General features: G+C 38.3%; 2 protein-coding genes across 2 annotated transcripts; one reads left to right on the top strand and one right to left on the bottom strand.

The window, feature by feature from the left end:
* The first annotated feature begins 282 nt into the window (after positions 1 to 282).
* On the top strand, positions 283 to 2,798 carry mtg2 (mitochondrial ribosome-associated GTPase 2). The gene is made up of 6 exons (XM_084366303.1): positions 283 to 781; positions 1,032 to 1,179; positions 1,472 to 1,587; positions 1,686 to 1,904; positions 1,992 to 2,130; positions 2,313 to 2,798. The coding sequence occupies exons 1-6, from the start codon at positions 533 to 535 to the stop codon at positions 2,705 to 2,707; spliced, it is 1,266 nt and encodes a 421-aa protein (XP_084222429.1). The 5' UTR covers positions 283 to 532; the 3' UTR covers positions 2,708 to 2,798.
* A 3,540-nt stretch (positions 2,799 to 6,338) lies between these two features.
* Positions 6,339 to 15,804, bottom strand: cdh26.2 (cadherin 26, tandem duplicate 2). The gene is made up of 18 exons (XM_084366510.1): positions 15,722 to 15,804; positions 14,239 to 14,358; positions 13,991 to 14,137; positions 13,427 to 13,571; positions 13,112 to 13,287; positions 12,823 to 12,954; positions 12,542 to 12,724; positions 11,183 to 11,550; positions 10,923 to 11,065; positions 10,591 to 10,824; positions 10,259 to 10,486; positions 9,908 to 10,032; positions 9,381 to 9,452; positions 9,182 to 9,271; positions 8,514 to 8,597; positions 8,303 to 8,362; positions 7,732 to 7,806; positions 6,339 to 7,619 (listed from the first exon to the last, which is right to left on the bottom strand). Exons 1-18 carry the CDS (start codon positions 15,755 to 15,757, stop codon positions 7,137 to 7,139), a joined length of 2,901 nt encoding a protein of 966 aa, XP_084222636.1. The 5' UTR covers positions 15,758 to 15,804; the 3' UTR covers positions 6,339 to 7,136.
* Between the last annotated feature and the right edge of the window lie 1,834 nt (positions 15,805 to 17,638).

The raw sequence follows: 17,638 nt of genomic DNA, 5'->3' as shown, positions 1-17,638 counted from the left end.
GTGAAGTGAAGTTGCAAGTCATCAAAACAATGACTAAGTCCAAGTTTCAATGTTAATGTCAACTTAGTCAATGTAGACATTGACACATTTGTCAGACTGTGCAACAAAATATGCCACAAAACAAAGAAGATTCTACTTTTTTCTTTTCTTTTCTTTTCTTTTCTTTTCTTTTCTTTTCTTGAACACACATTCCAGGACACAAGATGGCGCTAGAGGACCAAAACGCAGCAGCAAAGCTACTGCAACTGGCAATCGCGTTTCCACACTGTCCCTTCACGGTTTCCGTATTTGTTAGGGCTGCCTGTCAGCATGGAGTAGTACGAACTAAATGTAGATCTGGACATACCTACACGATTATACAAGTAATGTATGTCCACCATGTTTTCATATTATAACCTTACCAGCTGTCTAATAGATATTTCCTCGACGGAAAATACCCTTTTGCGTAATAACACTGATGTGTGCTGAGATGTGTTGGAGCAAACGGTCGAGGTGACATTGTCAAACCGTCGTTGGCTTTATTTACGTTGCAATGTTGGCGACTTTGACGAGAGTTAAAAGCCCTCGGTGGCTTTCTCCAGACATATTTTTGGGATACATGTTAGGACAAGAGGTGAGAAGAAACGAGTGGAGTTCGTTCAGTCCCAGTTGTTCTTCAGTACCAGCAGCCTGGAGGCGGAAAGTCACCGGTGGTGGTGTCAGAGGTGTCGGCACCTCCTGTGTGCTGTGTGCCAAAGTCCGAGGAAACACGAAGAAGACGGAGCTGTCCGAGAAGAAGCTGGTATGTGTCAATACAAACTACATCTGCATCCATTAGTGCCAAACTCTGTATATTTGATTCAGTTCACAAGTCTGCAAATACAGTCTTCAGTCCAAAAAGAGAGGAGTTCATCTATTTTATGTCACTGTCCTTATATCCCATGCTTTACAGACATTCAGAAAATGTTAAAAGATTATCAAAGAGGTATTCAACAATATTTGTCATGAATAGTTATATAAATAAATGTAAATATTCTTGGTTTGGCCCATAGACCAAGCACTTTGTAGACCACCGCAATGTGAAGCTGGTGGCAGGGTCAGGAGGTAAAGGGGCCTGCAGCTTTCACAGTGAGCCCCGAAAGGAGTGGGGTGGACCAGATGGAGGGAATGGAGGTGATGGAGGAAGCATTATTATAAAAGGTAAGTTGGGTTTCTGTTTGGTTCAAGAAATGTATACTGACTCTAGTCTGTTTGCCATATATATCCTGCAATAGCCATTAACAGACATTATGTTAAAATTGAGGACTGCCCACCCTACTAGCTGGAACAAAGTTAGACTTCTTCTAACTTAAACAAATCTTAAATAATTTGGCAGGTTTTGACCAAGAATTTGTTTTAAGAAGGTGTCATGTCAACACGGTCTCCGACAGAGCTCGATTCTGCTGCATCATGCCAAACGGCTTCTACATCCTTTATTTTTGCATGATTTCAGCTGACCGGTTTGCCAAATCGTTGGCGCAAATATATCCACTTTACAAAGGAGAAGATGGCCAATCAGGAGGCAGCAAGAACTGTTATGGCAGGAATGGCGGCCCAAAATATATTCCTGTGAGTCCATGCATTACATTTCATGTAATCTATTTTTACTTTGGTCCTGTTTTCATCACCAACCTACTACCTAACCTTTCCTTTATTTTTTCTTAAAGGTACCATTGGGCACTGTGGTGAAGGAACAGGGAAAGGCAGTTGTGGACCTTTCTGAGCATGGCCAGGAGTACATGGCTGTTTTTGGAGGGGCAGGTGGGAAGGGGAATAGATTTTATCTGTCCAATGAGAACCGGGCTCCGATGACGGCAACCCCAGGAATGCAGGGCCAGGAGAGGGTCCTTCAGCTGGAGCTCCGCACCATGGCCCATGCTGGACTGGTGAGAAGAAGCAGCTTATGTTTGAAAATAGCATTGGTGTATCGCTTTTCAACACCACAGATGTAACAGTTATCTTTATCCCATCAGGTGGGGTTTCCTAATGCCGGGAAATCATCTTTGTTGAGAGCCATCTCCAATGCCAGGCCAGCTGTGGCTGCTTACCCCTTTACAACACTGAACCCACATGTGGGAATTGTCAACTACAGGGATCACGAGCAAGTGGCAGGTAGTTGATTTTGAGCAAACCAATAATGAATTATGGAATTATTATTATATATTGTTTAACAACATTATAATAATGTTTTGATAGGACCTTTTAGCTTTAGTTGTTTTTTTTTTTTAAGTTTTAATAGGATCATTTTCACCTTTTTTCAATATAATGTTCCACTTTTATCCTTGTGACTGTAGTTGCTGACATCCCAGGCATCATTCGAGGAGCCCATCTAAATCGAGGCCTGGGCATCTCTTTTTTGCGTCACATAGAGCGCTGTCGTTTCCTTCTCTTTGTTCTGGACCTGTCGACTCCGGAGCCCTGGACCCAGCTCCAGCACTTGCGCTATGAATTAGACCAGTATGAGCCTGGTCTCTCCAAGCGGCCTCAGGCAATCATAGCCAACAAAATGGACCTACCTGAGGCCCAGGAGAAGCTTGGGACTCTAAAGGGCCTCATTACGCAGCGGGTCATTCCCGTGTCAGCTCTCACGGGACAGAATACAGAGGAACTCATTCTTCACCTCAGAGAGTTGTATGATGGCTACCTACAAGGAGAAGACAATGGGGAAAGGAAACCCACAAGGTGGTAGCAACATTGCCTCTTGCTGTACTTTCTATTATGTATTTTTATACTGGCAGATAGTGAATGTGTTTAAATTTCTTAATAAATATATAAATGAAACAAAATCCAATGTTTATCTCATTTTAGTGACTTGCAGCATATTGCTAAATACACAGAAATATTTTTTGGATTTATTAAAACCTGTATTTTAACTTATAACAGCTTTATGCTGCTTAACATATCCAACTTTGGATAATGGTGACATTACATTTTTGGAATAGACAGTAGATTTACACTTGTACGTGTAACAAATGCCTGTCTTTAGTCAATTTATTAAGACAAATCATTAAAATTCAGTTAATTAAAGTACATTTCGGTGCATAAAGAGACTAAGGATTATTTTGAGAAAAGGTCTGGACATTAAAATTCACTGGGGAAACCCCACAGCATGATAAGGATCAGGGCTGTAGGTTGGTAATGAGAGTAAACTATTCCTAAATGAACCAGCAGAGGGCATGTGTCATTATCAATTGAGACCTTTTAGTAAATAAAGCTCTGTACAGTCCAAATAATGACATTGGTGAGGTTTGATGTCCCTTATCCAATCAGTGCCTGTAGAGTAATTCAGCTAATCGTGCATATTAAAGTAATAGGTGAAAACTGAACATTGAAATGAATGCAGTAAGTTGGTAGATACACAAATCAGAAGCAAACTGTTATGATTGTGCATTTGCTGTCAATCCAGAGGGTCGAGGGAGATGTTTCCTTCAAGGCTGAATAACAACAGGAGTAAGGTGAGTCAAAACTGCTGACTGACCTCTTGTCTCTGTTGTGTCTGCAGCAGGTTTTGGTAGGTTCTGCTTCTGCTCAAACAAACAATGATAGAATAGTCAGAGTGTTGTACTGCTTTCTGATTAGACTGGTTAAACTAATATTAAACAGCTATCAGAAGAAATGGTTCATACACTTTTGATACACATCAGATAAATAGATGAATAAATGGCTTGAACTGCTGTACCATTGTGCTTAGAAGGTTAAAGCTTGAGTGGAAAGCCACTGTTGTGAACTGCTGCTGTCACATGCTGTTTTTTTCTATTGCTTTACATGACTGATCAGTGATCAGCTTCACTGATATTGTGACAAGTGCTGTGCTTTGTGCTTTACACATGAAACTGTATTGGGATGCAATTAATACTAAAGCGAGCTGCTCTTGCATCAAGTTTAGTTTGATTTTTCGAGTGTGGCTAATGATTATGAAATGTGGAGTCACAGCTAGGTGTGGAGACTGCCCTACATTTGAAAATTCATAAGTGTGAAACCACTGGATATTCAATGTTTGTAACCACTGGATATTTAAGCAGACCTCGGGACAATGTCCAACCTTGTTTGTGGCAACAAAAAACTATTTTAATCCAAAACATGATCTTTTCCTAACCCTAACCAATTGGTTTTTGTGCCTAAACATTAGCAGGCCTGAAGCACAGGGTTGTCAAAACATGAGAACTGAACCTAAAGAAGCATTATGTTGCAGCATAAAGAAATGCATAGATTCAACAAATTCATACTTTGCTAACATTTATTGTGGCAGTTGTGTTGAAGTTACTTCTAGTGAAATAATTATTCCAACTGATATAATATATTTTTTGTTTACAGTACCATACTTATTTGTTGTCTGGGATATCATAACCTGCAGGTTGCCAAGAGGCCATGCAAGGAAACACAACTCAGCAGGAAAACGCAAACAACACATAGCACTAACGTCAGTCAAAACAAGACTCCAAACAAACCATGAAGCATCTGATCGCGACTACATGACAGACTCCTCTTTAAACAGACTCAACTTGAGTTCAAAATGATCCCATTTCCATGATCCATTTTGAGCATTTCTCAGGATGGGGATCCCAGGAGGAACATTGTGCTCTGAAGTCTGAAGCAAAATACACTGGAGAGAATATTCGCTCATCCCAAAGTGTCCTTGAGGAGAAGAAAGCTCCAGGTGGGAGATCTGTAGCTGTGGTGTTAATTAGTGACATAGCATTTTTTGTATCAAACGAAGCAGTAGAATATAACCAGCTGCTATACACTAAAAGTCATGTTTAATTATTATAATTGTCCTGACTTCACAGATAGATGCTTTCTCATTTTTCAGCTTTGTTTGTTCAGTTAGCAGTTGTCATATTTTCCACCTCCACCACAGTCTCCAGGGTGATCTCTGTGCAGCAGTCCTACATGCAGCGGAGGGGTTTATGCCACCTTTGTGCGTCACTGGCCTGATGAGGTAGAGCTCACACACTCAAATCTGACTTCTTCCCTTTTAGGCATCTTTGAATATCCTCACCCAAATGTCAGCACAGCCTCTGATCTCATCTGTTACATGCTCGCTGCTTCCTGTCACTCATCTTTTAATGTCATCACTGTGTGTGATCAGAATGGTCTGCTGTTAGCTGTTATATGCTAATCAATGCCTGGGCTCTTGTCTTTTATTTTATTTATTTATGTATTTTTTCTTACAGCTTCATTGTCCAGTTGTGATGAAGACAATTTGGGACTTTCCTCGTAAAGGCTTCCAGGTAGAACAGCAGCTCCAGCCCAGTGTCCTGTCTGCGTACCTCTGGATCCTCCTGGCTGGCTGCAGCCCCAAGTAAACCACACATACTGTATTTACTGGAGCAAAGATTGCAGTGATTTATCACATCATTGAGACCCCTACACTATTACATTTTTCTTTGCTTCCAGTGTTGGTGCAGCTTTAACTAAATGAGATTTGGATATCATTCAGAGAGGCCCACACCATAAGAGAAACATCCAAACATTTTAGCTATTAGAAACACAGTACATAAGGAATTCCATATTGTTTTTGTGACCCAGGACAGTTCATATATACCAATCTTTCCACGATCATTTTGAAACAATTGATTACCCTTCATAATAATAATAATTTTTGCTATGTTTGCAGCCATGAGCATGAATTTAAAACTAAATCAGGTTCAAGAAATCACTCAAAAGTAGGTGAGCAACATATTCACTGTGAATACATCGTTTTTCCAGATTGGTGAATTCATAAGGTCACTTCTAGTTAGAGCACCTTAAGTATATATATATATATTAATATCTGTATTTAACATATTAAATATATATAGTAAATATATTATTAGATGATGTGTGTAGCATGGATACATGTGCTAACATTACCACTGCTTAACCACAAGGAGTCAGTATTTCATTGGAAATACACTGATAAAGTAGATAATTATTTGATTTTTATTTTGAGCAAGTTGGGCCTAATGTTAGAGTAATTGATGGCGCGAGATATAAAGGTAGATATATGTTTATGAGAAGGCATATCTAATTCGTGCAGCCTAATCATTATATATTTTATATGCCAACCATTTATTGTTAGTGAAATAAACACCTCTTCCTCTGAATCTTTAGTTATGCAGAAAATTGTTTGTTACGTTGTTTATGTCATAAACATGTGGCGATGTACTCACACAGAGACTCGTGCATGACGCACACACCCAAACCCACACCCAAAACAACAACAGAAAACCAGTTTGTTAAGCTGTGGTTCACTGGAAATACTGTTAAGTTGTGGTGCTGGAACAGTAATTATCAAGCTTCCATGGAAGTGCTTTATTGACACAATGACACACCCCTGTATATCTGACATTTACATTTATTTTTTTGCCCCCTAAAAAACATAAACGGCATTTCAAATGAACTCAGTGAGCAAATGACAAGCTTAACTATATTTTAGAAAAGGCTAAAAAACTTTTTTTTTTAATTTTATAAATACACCACATTGACCCCTTAAGTGCTTCGTATTAAGTTTTGACTTAACTCAACCGTTCCCACAATACCCAGTTTTCATTATAAGTGCTATTACAAGAGGGTTATCAACACAGTGATCACATTAATTATTGACATGGACTTCTGTAGGAAATCAGAGGCTAAAGCAATTTTTCCACTGAGGTTGCCTGATGAGATGTGTGTCTTTCTCTTACTCTCTGCGCTTTTATTACTCTTTGTGCCTTCTAGACAATGTGGTCCCTGTTAGGGCACCTTTGAACATACAGATTTTTATTCATGGCTTCTGATGAGCCCTGTGTGTTCAAAGTCAGACGCAGTTTGTCTAAAAGTATCGCAATAGAGATGCCCAAGATATTCCCAGTTTAGTCCAGTTATATACCATTTACCAGAACCATTTAATTCTGTCTAATGATTAAAGATCAGTGGCCAATTCCTTATCCACCATCACCATTGCTTGTATGAAATAAGAAAGCCTAAACGTCCAGAAATAATCTAAATCAAGAAAGGTAGTGCTGCTGCATACAATAGAAAATATACAAAATGTAAACATACCAAAATGTAAACACTCGTCAAACCCAAATAGATGTAACATATGTACATACATCACAAAGTAGACAATCTGATGGTTTGTGTAACATGACCAATGATCAGTGGTAATATGCGCCTGGTCTTAAGGAAGAACTTTCACAGACAAAAATTTGTTTTTCTTGCCAATCGTTGACAGACACGGCATCAACAGAAGAGAAACAAACCCTTTCAGTGTTGCTCAAAGGTTGAATGACTCGGTGTGAGTCACCAGAAAGATAATGCAAATCATCCAATTGATAGGTGTGTGATTGAGTGTTCATGGTAGAGTTTTGGCTTTCCATTTGGAGCTGAGTCGCTGTCTCAAGGTTCTCTGTCACGTAGGAGGTTTTTGCACTGTAGGCGGTGCTTTCACATGGCATGCAGATTGAGGCCAGAGTACTGAACCTGAAATCCAACTGCTGGTCCCAGTCTGCTTCAAAGGTGAAGTCAGACATGGAGATGGCATCAAGCTGAGTTCTGGTCTCTGTGTCTTCCTCATCAGCATACACATGAGGATCATAATCACCCAGCTCCTCTTCGAGTGTCTGAAGATTGAGCATCTTCTACATTATACAGAGGGGGAAAAAAAAAAAAGAGAAGTTTTTACATTTTTTTTTTTAAAGAAAGAAACAGACTTACTCTAGCTTGGTAGGGTTGATTAAATTCTGTCATTACCGTATATAGTGCTTGGGACAGAAATTTACGGTGGACACCAATTTCATATTCTGTAGCATATTTCATGGCTTTCATCTGGGAAATAAGAAGCAGTTAGTTGTATGATTTTTAGTTATTCAGTAAATAACATCAGAAGTCTACTATAACATTTCATATTTAAAGCTGCAACAAGGAGCAAGTGAAAGAAAGATGCAATGTATTTTTGACACAATATTTCTTTCTTAAACAAAGCTGTTGCATGGAGATGAGGGTCTGTATCTATTTGTGGCTATGTAAGATTAATAAATGTAATATGACCATTTGGAAACAAAGTTTTACTCATCCAACCCGAATAAGTTGAAATCCTACCCAGCAGCAGGCATAAGAATAACTATAATAACTATGCAGAAATAGCCAGTCTTCTTGCTGATGGTCTTGGATGTAGGCCATATGGAGGCATCATTGTTAAATTGAGGCAGTTTGATAACCAGTTAAAAGTTCCTTGTAGTATGTTTAACACAATGGATATAAAGACATTAGATAATGAAAAATTAAACAGGAAAAGGGCTCATAGTAGTGTAGATTGTAGTACCTTGCGCATAAATGAGCTTCTGCTCCGATTTGTTCTTATGGTTGATGATGTACCTGTTGACTAGAAATTCAAACATTTCAGAGGTTAATATGGTACCAAGACGGCAGCTTTCTTCAAATTTCTCAGTATTACTCAGATTTAATAGTAATAATAAAAATAATTATAACAACAACAACAACAACAACAATAATGATAAAAGTAATATCAGTACCCAGCGCAACCCATCCCGTCGTGAGAAATGTTGTCCCCCGAAGCCCAGGTGCTGGTCTCGTGATCTCAGATTTACAGTTTCTTGCTGAGGAAAGCAAATATAATTAATGTCATACCATGACAAACCACCTACTTATAAAATAATTTTCATTAGTGTCCATTTGTTAGAATAAGGCTGGCAATTTATTCCATATTTTTCTGGTTGTCAACAAAGGAAAACACCAAAGCCAAGAGTGTGTTAGTCTGTCTTTTTTGACTTTCCTGGTCCAATCTGTATATTAAGCCCAGGCTCACGTGTTCTGAATGAAAATATGAATAAAAAGTGTTTCAAATCTTTCATGAATATGTGCTGTCATTTTGAAAAGGTTCACTAGAACAGCAGGGTACTGTAGCAAACATACATGAACAGTAGTAAACAGTAAATAATTTATTTAAGACTAATTTCAGTTGGGGTTTGGTGTGCTGTGAGTATTCACCAGCAAGGTGCCCGTGTGCATTATAGTGGTAGAGCATGCTTCTCAGTGCAGTGTTGAATATTCGATATGAACAATGGAGTTCTATGGCAAAGGGGGACGAGCTATATCAGGCTGTGGATACAGTACACAGACAGTACTTGTTAATAGGATCAGCAGGGTGCAATTTTTGACAAAATAAATATATAACCCGTACCCATTTCATATAGCCCCTTTGCCTTTGGTCAATCAGAGACACGTTGAGATCTGAATTGGCTGATTCCAACAGCGCAATGTTGCCAGTGTTCTGCAAAAAAAAAGAGGCATTTTTAAGTCAAGTCATGATCACATGTAATAAACTGGGGAAAAAAGGTATTTTATTATGCAAAAATTACTGTTTATTTTTCAGCACTTACAATCACTTGAACTAGAGGTATTTTTCGGATTTCTTCCTGACCGTTTACTTCGTACACTGGCTTAATAAACACCTGTGGAAAATTTGAATACAGAAGCATAAGTCTTTACAGCACCAAGTCACAATTATTTAAGTGTGTACAATACTACAGCTGTAGGATTCAGGAAAGCAAAATGACATTGCTTGTGGCAATTACTAAAATAGATAAATAAATATATACATATGCATATATATTTATATGTCAATAAGCCCTAGCTATCTAATTTTACACTTTAAATTCAACTTGGAGAAAATAAAAAACAATAACATAATAATTTAAAAATGCAAATCATAGATTTTTGTGTACAAGTCTTGGGCTAGGTTTAGATTAAGGTTAGGGTGAGGGGTTAGGCAAGTAGTGGTTGGTTAAGGTACATCTCCAAGAAATGAATGTTAGTCAGTGGAGGTATGGAAATAAAACTGTGTCTGTCTTTGTATTAGCCTATAGTAATTATCAAATACAGGCAATTTTGTAATAAAAGTATTTACTGAGCAGTCAGTTCCTGGTGTTTCAGTGTTACCATCCGTCAGATGTTGACCTGAATCATCTGATTCCTCCAGAAATTTTGGTTTCTCTCGCTCACAGGACACCAGAAAAGCCAAAAGCAGCAGACCTTAGATAGAAAGACCACAGACGATGATCAAATCATACATTGTGTCGTTAATGGGGCTATTTGTCTTTTAAGGAAAGGCTCATGATGAAAATATGAAACTATTGTTATTTTATCTTTATTTTATATGTTAGCTTAACATAAAAGATACTGTATACCTGTGAAAATTAAAGGGGAAAAAATGTGATCTTGTGCACAATGATCAAAGTGTGTTGGGAATATATCTTACCTGCAAGCAGTAGTAAACCAAAAAGAGCGATCCCAATCGCACCTCCTCCCACAGTCGACCCAGTAGCTTTGCGGATGCGACAGTTTGGCATCGCTTGGTTTGAACACTGACACACAGTAACTGTCATGTTGTGGACAGTGGCCTTGTGCTGAAGGTCAGATACTTCGAGCATCAACTGAAATTCCCCTGAATGAACTGTGTTCTCTTTCACCAGGTTGACTGAGTACACTGTAAATCCAAAACAAATTGTCATATCATGAAAAATAATTGTGACATACAGTATAAGCCAGAGTGAGAGGTTGATTTCATAGCAGTAACACTTAGAGCCTGACCTGGACTACCTCCACGAGGTTCAAGCTTCCACTTGCCCTCATCCTCTCCGAGGAGTCTGAACCTGAAAGGTCCACCGTAGGGCTCTTCATCCAAGTCAAAGGCAGTGATCTTGGTTCTAAAGGCTCCATCCAATTGGCACATGTCAACACTGCTTACATTCACGGTTGGAGAATTGTCATTCTCATCAATAACATTGATGTTGAGGGTTGCAGTAGCTGTCATTTGAGGTTTGCCTGGGGACCAAGAACACATGTTGTACAGTATCAGTAACGTGATAAATAAAATGTGATTAATAGTATGCACAGAATGTATAAACAGCTCCAGGTCATACCATCGTCAATAGCCAGTATTGTGACATTATACATGTTGTTTTTCACAAATTTTGACTCTCGGTCCAAGGACCTTTTTGTGGTTATTTTTCCTGTTGCAGGGTCCAGTTTGACCCAACCCGCTGGATCGTGTCCTATTCGGTATCTGAAAGAGACACACATATGTGCAGTGTTAGACATTGTCAAATTATCTATCGACATACTAACATAAGATGTTGTAGTCCTGTAAGATGGACATGTAGCTAGCATCTTCATGACTTACATAAATTTATTTGCACTGGCAACGTCAGGGTCTTTAGCTATGAATGTCTCCAGATAGTGTCCTACTTCAGCATTCTCACTCAACGTAACTTTTTTGGGAGATTTGTCGAAGAATGGAGCCTCATTGACATCCTCCACAGCCACTGTCACCAGGCGGCTGGACAGAGTTAGCATCCCTGCCCCAGTCACACCACCATATCCACTGGCTGCAGCACTTGCAATACCAGCACCAGCACCAGCTGCACCAGTTGTGACTACTTTCCACAAACCAGTAGAGCTGCGACTCTCCACTTTGCATAATTGGAAGGGGATCTCGTTCTCTGCAGTAATGGTCACGTTCTTCAGAGAACCGTCTTCATAGTCCAGAGACTGTCAAAGAAGTAAAGACCAAATGTTGGTTTGAAATCCATGCTTTAATGCAACTTCGCATCATACTTCACAAAGCATCTTATGATCTATTAAGTTCCTATCACAATGGCAGTGTGAGAAAGAGAAAGATATATTCATCACAGCCATGGGCCTTTCTCTGTTGGAAATAAAAACATGATGCTTCAAGAGCTTATTTTAGGAGACCTCTTACAAAGGGGAAGACCCAGGCACTTGCTCCCTGATGAAAATGAGTAATGACTAATAAAACATCATCAGTCATGACTTATTTTCATGATCTACAGGCAGCTAGGATAGATACTGCCACTCCTCAAGTTCAAATTATTATTTTTGATTAAACAGCCAAACACAACATTCAGGGGTATGTCTGATTGTCAACACTTTCGGTTGACAGCTGGCCAAACCAAAGTGTTGGCTTCTGACTTTGATTGGTGTTTTCAAACGGCAAGCGATAAATCATGCGAAAAATATGCCTTCGACACCAGAGTAGTGCCAGAATACACAAAGCTACTGATACATGTGCCGAACACACCCAGCAAAATTCTCCACCCAATGCTACTAAGGTCAGTCTTCGGGCAAAAATCCCAAACTGATGGAAATGCACCTAAACTCTTTAACGCCAAATGACAATTGCAAGGAGTAGCAGAGCAGCATAGTTTTGAGAAACTGTCTGTTTATATCGTTGCCACCAGTGTAGCTTTCCCTCACTATTTTATGGTTTAGCTTAGGAAATTAATAGCCTAGTACAAATAACGAGTTTGAGAGCATTTTTTTTTTCTGTTAAACTGGTTTATGAAAATGATAACTGCACCGAGGTTCTAAGAGCTTGTGGTGGTGAAATATATATATATATATATATATATATATATATATATATATATACACATATATATATATGCATGTGTGTGTTATCACAAAATAATTATTGGACTGTAGCTTGAAAAAACATGTATGTATGGTCACAAACAAATACCTTTTCCACATACAGTAGCCCCTCATTTGTCTCAGGATCAGTTGTGATTTTGAAGTTGTTGTCTGTGTCTCCATGGATTTGAAATTTTGCTCTCCAGGCGGCAGTACCCTTGGTGTCTTCATCTGAAACTTGCAGACGTGAAACAAGAACATTTTCCTCTCCTTCTTTCACTCTCCCAGGACCCTGAGATAAAAAAAAAAAGAAAATGAAAAAGACTGTTGTATTATAGACAACGACTGTCATTGCCTTCCTCAAGATAACTGAAAGAAGTAATTGCTCACTTTTTGTCCTGTGATCTCAGGGAGGTGGTTATTGCCATCTTCTATGTTGATTATGACGGTGCAGGAGCTGGTGAGCTGTGTCGTTTCTCCATGGTCTTTGGCCTCCACTATAATCGTGTATTGCGCTGCCCTCTGATTGGTTATAAGAATAGTCGTTTTGAATCAAACACATTTAATTTTGTCATATTATATTATTTAGGTATAAGGAGATTGAAATTCCAAGAACATATTCATTTTTATTTTTTTTATTTAAAATTTATGCTATCAAGCAATCCTTCAGTCTTCTCACCTCATGGTCCAGACACCCTTTGAATGAAATGGTTCCTATTTCAGTATCCTTGACGTGTTCTAAGGTGAACTCCAGATCATGTGGTTCAGGGTGGATGGAGACTATTGTTAGGTCAAACTTTCCATCTCTCTTATAGGTGTCAAGATCACTTGCCCTAATGGTAATCAGTGTAGTGCCTGTTAGCATCAGAGGAAAAGTTTTTGGTTTGCTTTTGGTCGAGGTGAGATCCACAACAATTTCATTTAATGTAAATGAAATTTCATAACAGTAGTGGTAAAGATTATATCAGGAAATTGTTAAAAAGAAGTGGGTTACCTTGTATTGTTGACTCTTGTGTGGTGACCTCGTAGCTTTCGGGATCAAACTTGGGAGCGTTGTCATTGACGTCGACAATCTGAATCTCAATTCCCAGCCGCATGTCTATATCCTCTTCTTCTGTTTTGTAGGCCTGAAACTCTAGCTGTAGTGGAAAGGAAAGAATTGTGGAATATGAAACGAACACAGTACGTCTATTACGTTGTGCAACCTAGTTGACATAATGTATTCCCCGGCCCCTTACCCTAACATAACCATCATCACACAACACAGCCTAACTCCAACCCTTACCGTAAGCCATACCTAATTCTAACCTAATTTCTAAAACCAAATCTTAATCCTTTAATCTAGGTCTGTCTGAAAGTGAGCCAAAGTATTCAACACTCAAGATGTTGTCACTCCCACGGTCTAAAATTCAGGTTGATTCTCACAATTATAGCTGTACACACACACACACACACACACACACACACACACACACACACAAACAAAGAAACAAAACACATCCTTTATGCTTTTCAGGAGATCACAGTAATAATGTTGTTCCAGTAAATTCCTTCTTACCTTCAAAAATCTCCATTTTTCATAGTCCACTGGCCGGTGGACAGTTATGTTCCCCGTATATTTGTTGATTTCTAATACGCCTAGGGGTTCCTTATCAACCCCTTGACCCTTTATCTTGAAAATTTTGAGGTCCTTCTCGATTTTAATCTGTAGGGAGTAAATCCAGAACAGCAGCAAATTTTGTAATGATCTTCCTTCAACTTGTCATATGTGCTATACATGCATCATGACTCTCAGTAAATACTCACTACGCCAAGGGAATATGGAAAAGGTCCTTGATAACTTTCATTAATCTTAAAGGAATCAATGATCCAGTTTCTTTTTTGTCGCTGTAAACTTTCCGAAGATGACCAGTGAACTCCCAAGCACTGCAAAAAAAAAATACTACTGTTATCACTAGTAATCACATTTCCATGTGCATTTCATCATAATTGCTGTAATACCTCTTTATGTACTTTCATTCCTGTCAACCATCCATTATAATTGTATACATTGTGATCTCGTTGATCTGCTCTGTACATGCGACATCTATTGCACCTCTGTCCGTCCTGGGAGAGGGATCCCTCCTCTGTGGCTCTTCCTGAGGTTTCTTCCGCATTTTTTTTTTTCCCCTGTTAAAAGGGCTTTTTTTTTGGGGCAAGTTTTTCCTCACCCGAATCGAGGGTCGAAGGACAGAGGGTGTCGTCTCTGTACAGATTGTAAAGCCCTCTGAGGCAAACTGTGATTTGTGAATTTGGGCTATACAAATAAAATTTGATTTGATTTGATTGAATTTGATTATTATTATTATTATTATTATTATTATTATTATTATTACTTCATCTAGAATGTAGACAGGTGTAATCTGCATCTGATGCATTGGTTGTCAATATTACTGATGAATATTTAATTTGTAATTTTGAAATTGTCTTAGCTGTTAGTTTCTTGACCATCAGAATAAAACATCTTGTCATATACCTGTGCAAGTTTTCTTTTGGGTGACCAATTTTGTATTTATAACCTACCCCTTTACTACACGATTTGCAGGTACACATCAAGTTACCCTTTGTCAACAAATATAAATATCAAGGCATTAATCAAGACATTTATAGACCACTAAATAAACCAAACATAAAATCGTTTAACCCTCTCTACATAAATGTGTTAATGTACATGTTAATCACAATACAGCCTGACAATTTTGACAAAGACAGCAACAACCCATGGGTCTTTCTTAAAATTCCACTGTACATGCAGAGAATTTACTCAAAATGAAATAAAAGTTCATATCATCTTCCATTTAATTACCTCCGTCCTAGCCCCGAGCATGACCTGACATGCCCCATTCATCCGAGCAACAGAGAGCTCCATATATAAAATCTCTATCACAGAGTGATTCAGCTGCCACCTAACCAACAACATATTCTTAGCGACAGTGCATGCTGATAGTCAAAGCCGCCTTCGAGTACCTTGTTAGTTCTGCCTAGAATCATCCTTCAGTAGTATAGTCTGGAGAGATCTTGTTTTTTTTCCTGTACCTGTATCTGTGCCTTTTTTTTTTTTTTTCTTTTTACATGTACAATCACTAAAGAATTCCCATTCTGTCATTCATTTTGTTGCAATCGATCGGATGAAACAGCAGTTTTCCTAAAAGCAATACATCATTTCAGAATCTAAGGCTAAGAAGTAATCATCATGTTAGCTTTATACAGATATATTATATCACTTATGTCCAGAAAGAAAAAATCTTACCAGGATCACAAAGAGACTGAAGTGTATCACCTCCATTGTGTTTTCAGATTGTGCGTGTCAGTAGTTACTCCCTTAGATAAGAGACTCCACCCGATATGCACCTGAATGAATGTCTTGCCAATGCCAGGTCCAGCACTAATAACCTGTAAGAGGGAGGTGTCTTAATTGATCATTTAAATCATTCTTATAGGTTCAGCCTATAAGTTTATATTATAGGCTGATATATACAAATATATAGTGAGAATGCAGTTTCTCATGTTACTGTATGTTACCGGATTTATTAGATTATTATTTAGATCCTCCTGTGTGCTTTCATAATGGTACAGACAAACAAAAACACAGTCAAAGTACACACTGTAAAATACATTTAAATGAAGAATAAGTTTTTTAAATTAAAAAAAAGGGAGTATAAAAGCAGAAACACAAACTCTTTGATTTTGAATACAAATATCCACGTAACACAATAAAGCATTATGATATACTGTAAATAATTATTAAATACAGACAAAATGTATAATAAAATACATCAAGTAATGTAACAATGACATTTTTAATATTTATGTAATATGATATGAATTTCCATAAGTTTCCAGGGGAGGTTTAAGGTTTTTTACAGTTGGTTATGACGCACTGGCACTGTCATAACGCTGTTTGACTGTGACTGTTTTTTGATGGTTGATTGCCAGAATTCAGCACAACGTCTTTTTTCAGTCAGGATAAACAGGACAGAAGCAGTTACGGCAGACTCTAAATGACCCGCTCTGAACTTTGCAACTGTGAAAGTGTGGGATGAAATAAGATTTCATAATGACTTGAATTTCATGGCGGTACTGGCTGTAAATTGCTTACAGGCCAGCCCAACCGACATAAAAATATAAACAAAAAACATGTAAAACTAGGGGAATGCCCAATGTCTGCTACTTGGACAATAAACCAACAAACAAATGCACCTTCTGGGTGTAATAAACGAATGCCTCCTACAAGCCCCAGGGAAATAAAATGGTAAAATGAAGGTGTGTAGGGGCTTGGGTTTTAAGGGGTTCCCAAATAAACAAAGTTTCCTCCCTAGAAAGACATGTGCAGCCAAGAAAACCCAATAGGTCCTAAACAGACCAGAGTTTCAGAAAAAATATATCCTACAGTTTTACAGTTGCATGATTTAAGAATAAATAATTTCATAATGTATACATTTATTGAAAACTCAACACTTTTGGACTTTTATTAATCTCAAGTGATTCCAAAGGCTGTATATGTTATACCTAATATACACAGACTGCACTCATGCTCTAAAACAAATACACCTGCTTTTAGTATTGTGTAAAAAAAGATCCCTTGCACTGTTAAAACAGTCATAAGGAGCTGCAAATCAAACAAAGCATAAATAGCACTCACCCAGTAAATTTACCCTGAAATGATGCAACCTCCGTTTCTCTCCCTCCACTTTCCAGGCAGCAGGCATGGCAAGCAAGTACGGGCAAATCCAGTCTTACTCAGCTTTTAAAGGATGCTTACTAAATTTACAAGTTGGACTAACTTAATGCTTTCTCTTGTTGAGTGGAGACAGAAATGTCCATTCAAAACTGATACATTACTGAGTTAAGGCAGATTTCTGTATTTTAAGTTTGACAAACTTCTTAAAAGAAGTTATCAACTGACTGAAACATGTATATGATGATACAGCCATTGTTGGATGTGTGTCTGAGGGGAACGAACAGGAATATAGGGGCGTCATCAACGACTTTGTTAACTGGTGTGAATGCAACCACCCACATATAAACACCAGTAAAGCAAAGGAGATGGTGATCAACTTCCAGAGGAAGACACTACAGATAACACCAGTGAACATCCAGGGTTTGGACATAGAGATGGTGGCAGAATACAAATACCTGGGTGTTCAACTTAACAATAAACTGGACT

Source organism: Pagrus pagrus, assembly GCF_965226575.1.
Source record: "Pagrus pagrus genome assembly, chromosome: 11".
Taxonomy (NCBI): domain Eukaryota; kingdom Metazoa; phylum Chordata; class Actinopteri; order Spariformes; family Sparidae; genus Pagrus; species Pagrus pagrus.
This window is presented reverse-complemented; position numbering and strand designations above follow the sequence as displayed.

Excerpts from the sequence above, each read along its gene's own strand:
- mtg2 (XM_084366303.1), top strand. The coding sequence starts at position 533 with ATGTTGGCGACTTTGACGAGAGTTAAAAGCCCTCGGTGGCTTTCTCCA. Across the intron at positions 782-1,031 it reads AGCTGTCCGAGAAGAAGCTG|ACCAAGCACTTTGTAGACCA; the intron begins GTATGTGTCAAT and ends TTTGGCCCATAG. Across the intron at positions 1,905-1,991 it reads CCATGGCCCATGCTGGACTG|GTGGGGTTTCCTAATGCCGG; the intron begins GTGAGAAGAAGC and ends TTATCCCATCAG.
- cdh26.2 (XM_084366510.1), bottom strand. The coding sequence starts at position 15,757 with ATGGAGGTGATACACTTCAGTCTCTTTGTGATCCTG. Across the intron at positions 12,955-13,111 it reads AAGGGTGTCTGGACCATGAG|AGGGCAGCGCAATACACGAT; the intron begins GTGAGAAGACTG and ends ATAACCAATCAG. Across the intron at positions 7,807-8,302 it reads GAAGCTCATTTATGCGCAAG|ATGAAAGCCATGAAATATGC; the intron begins GTACTACAATCT and ends CTTATTTCCCAG.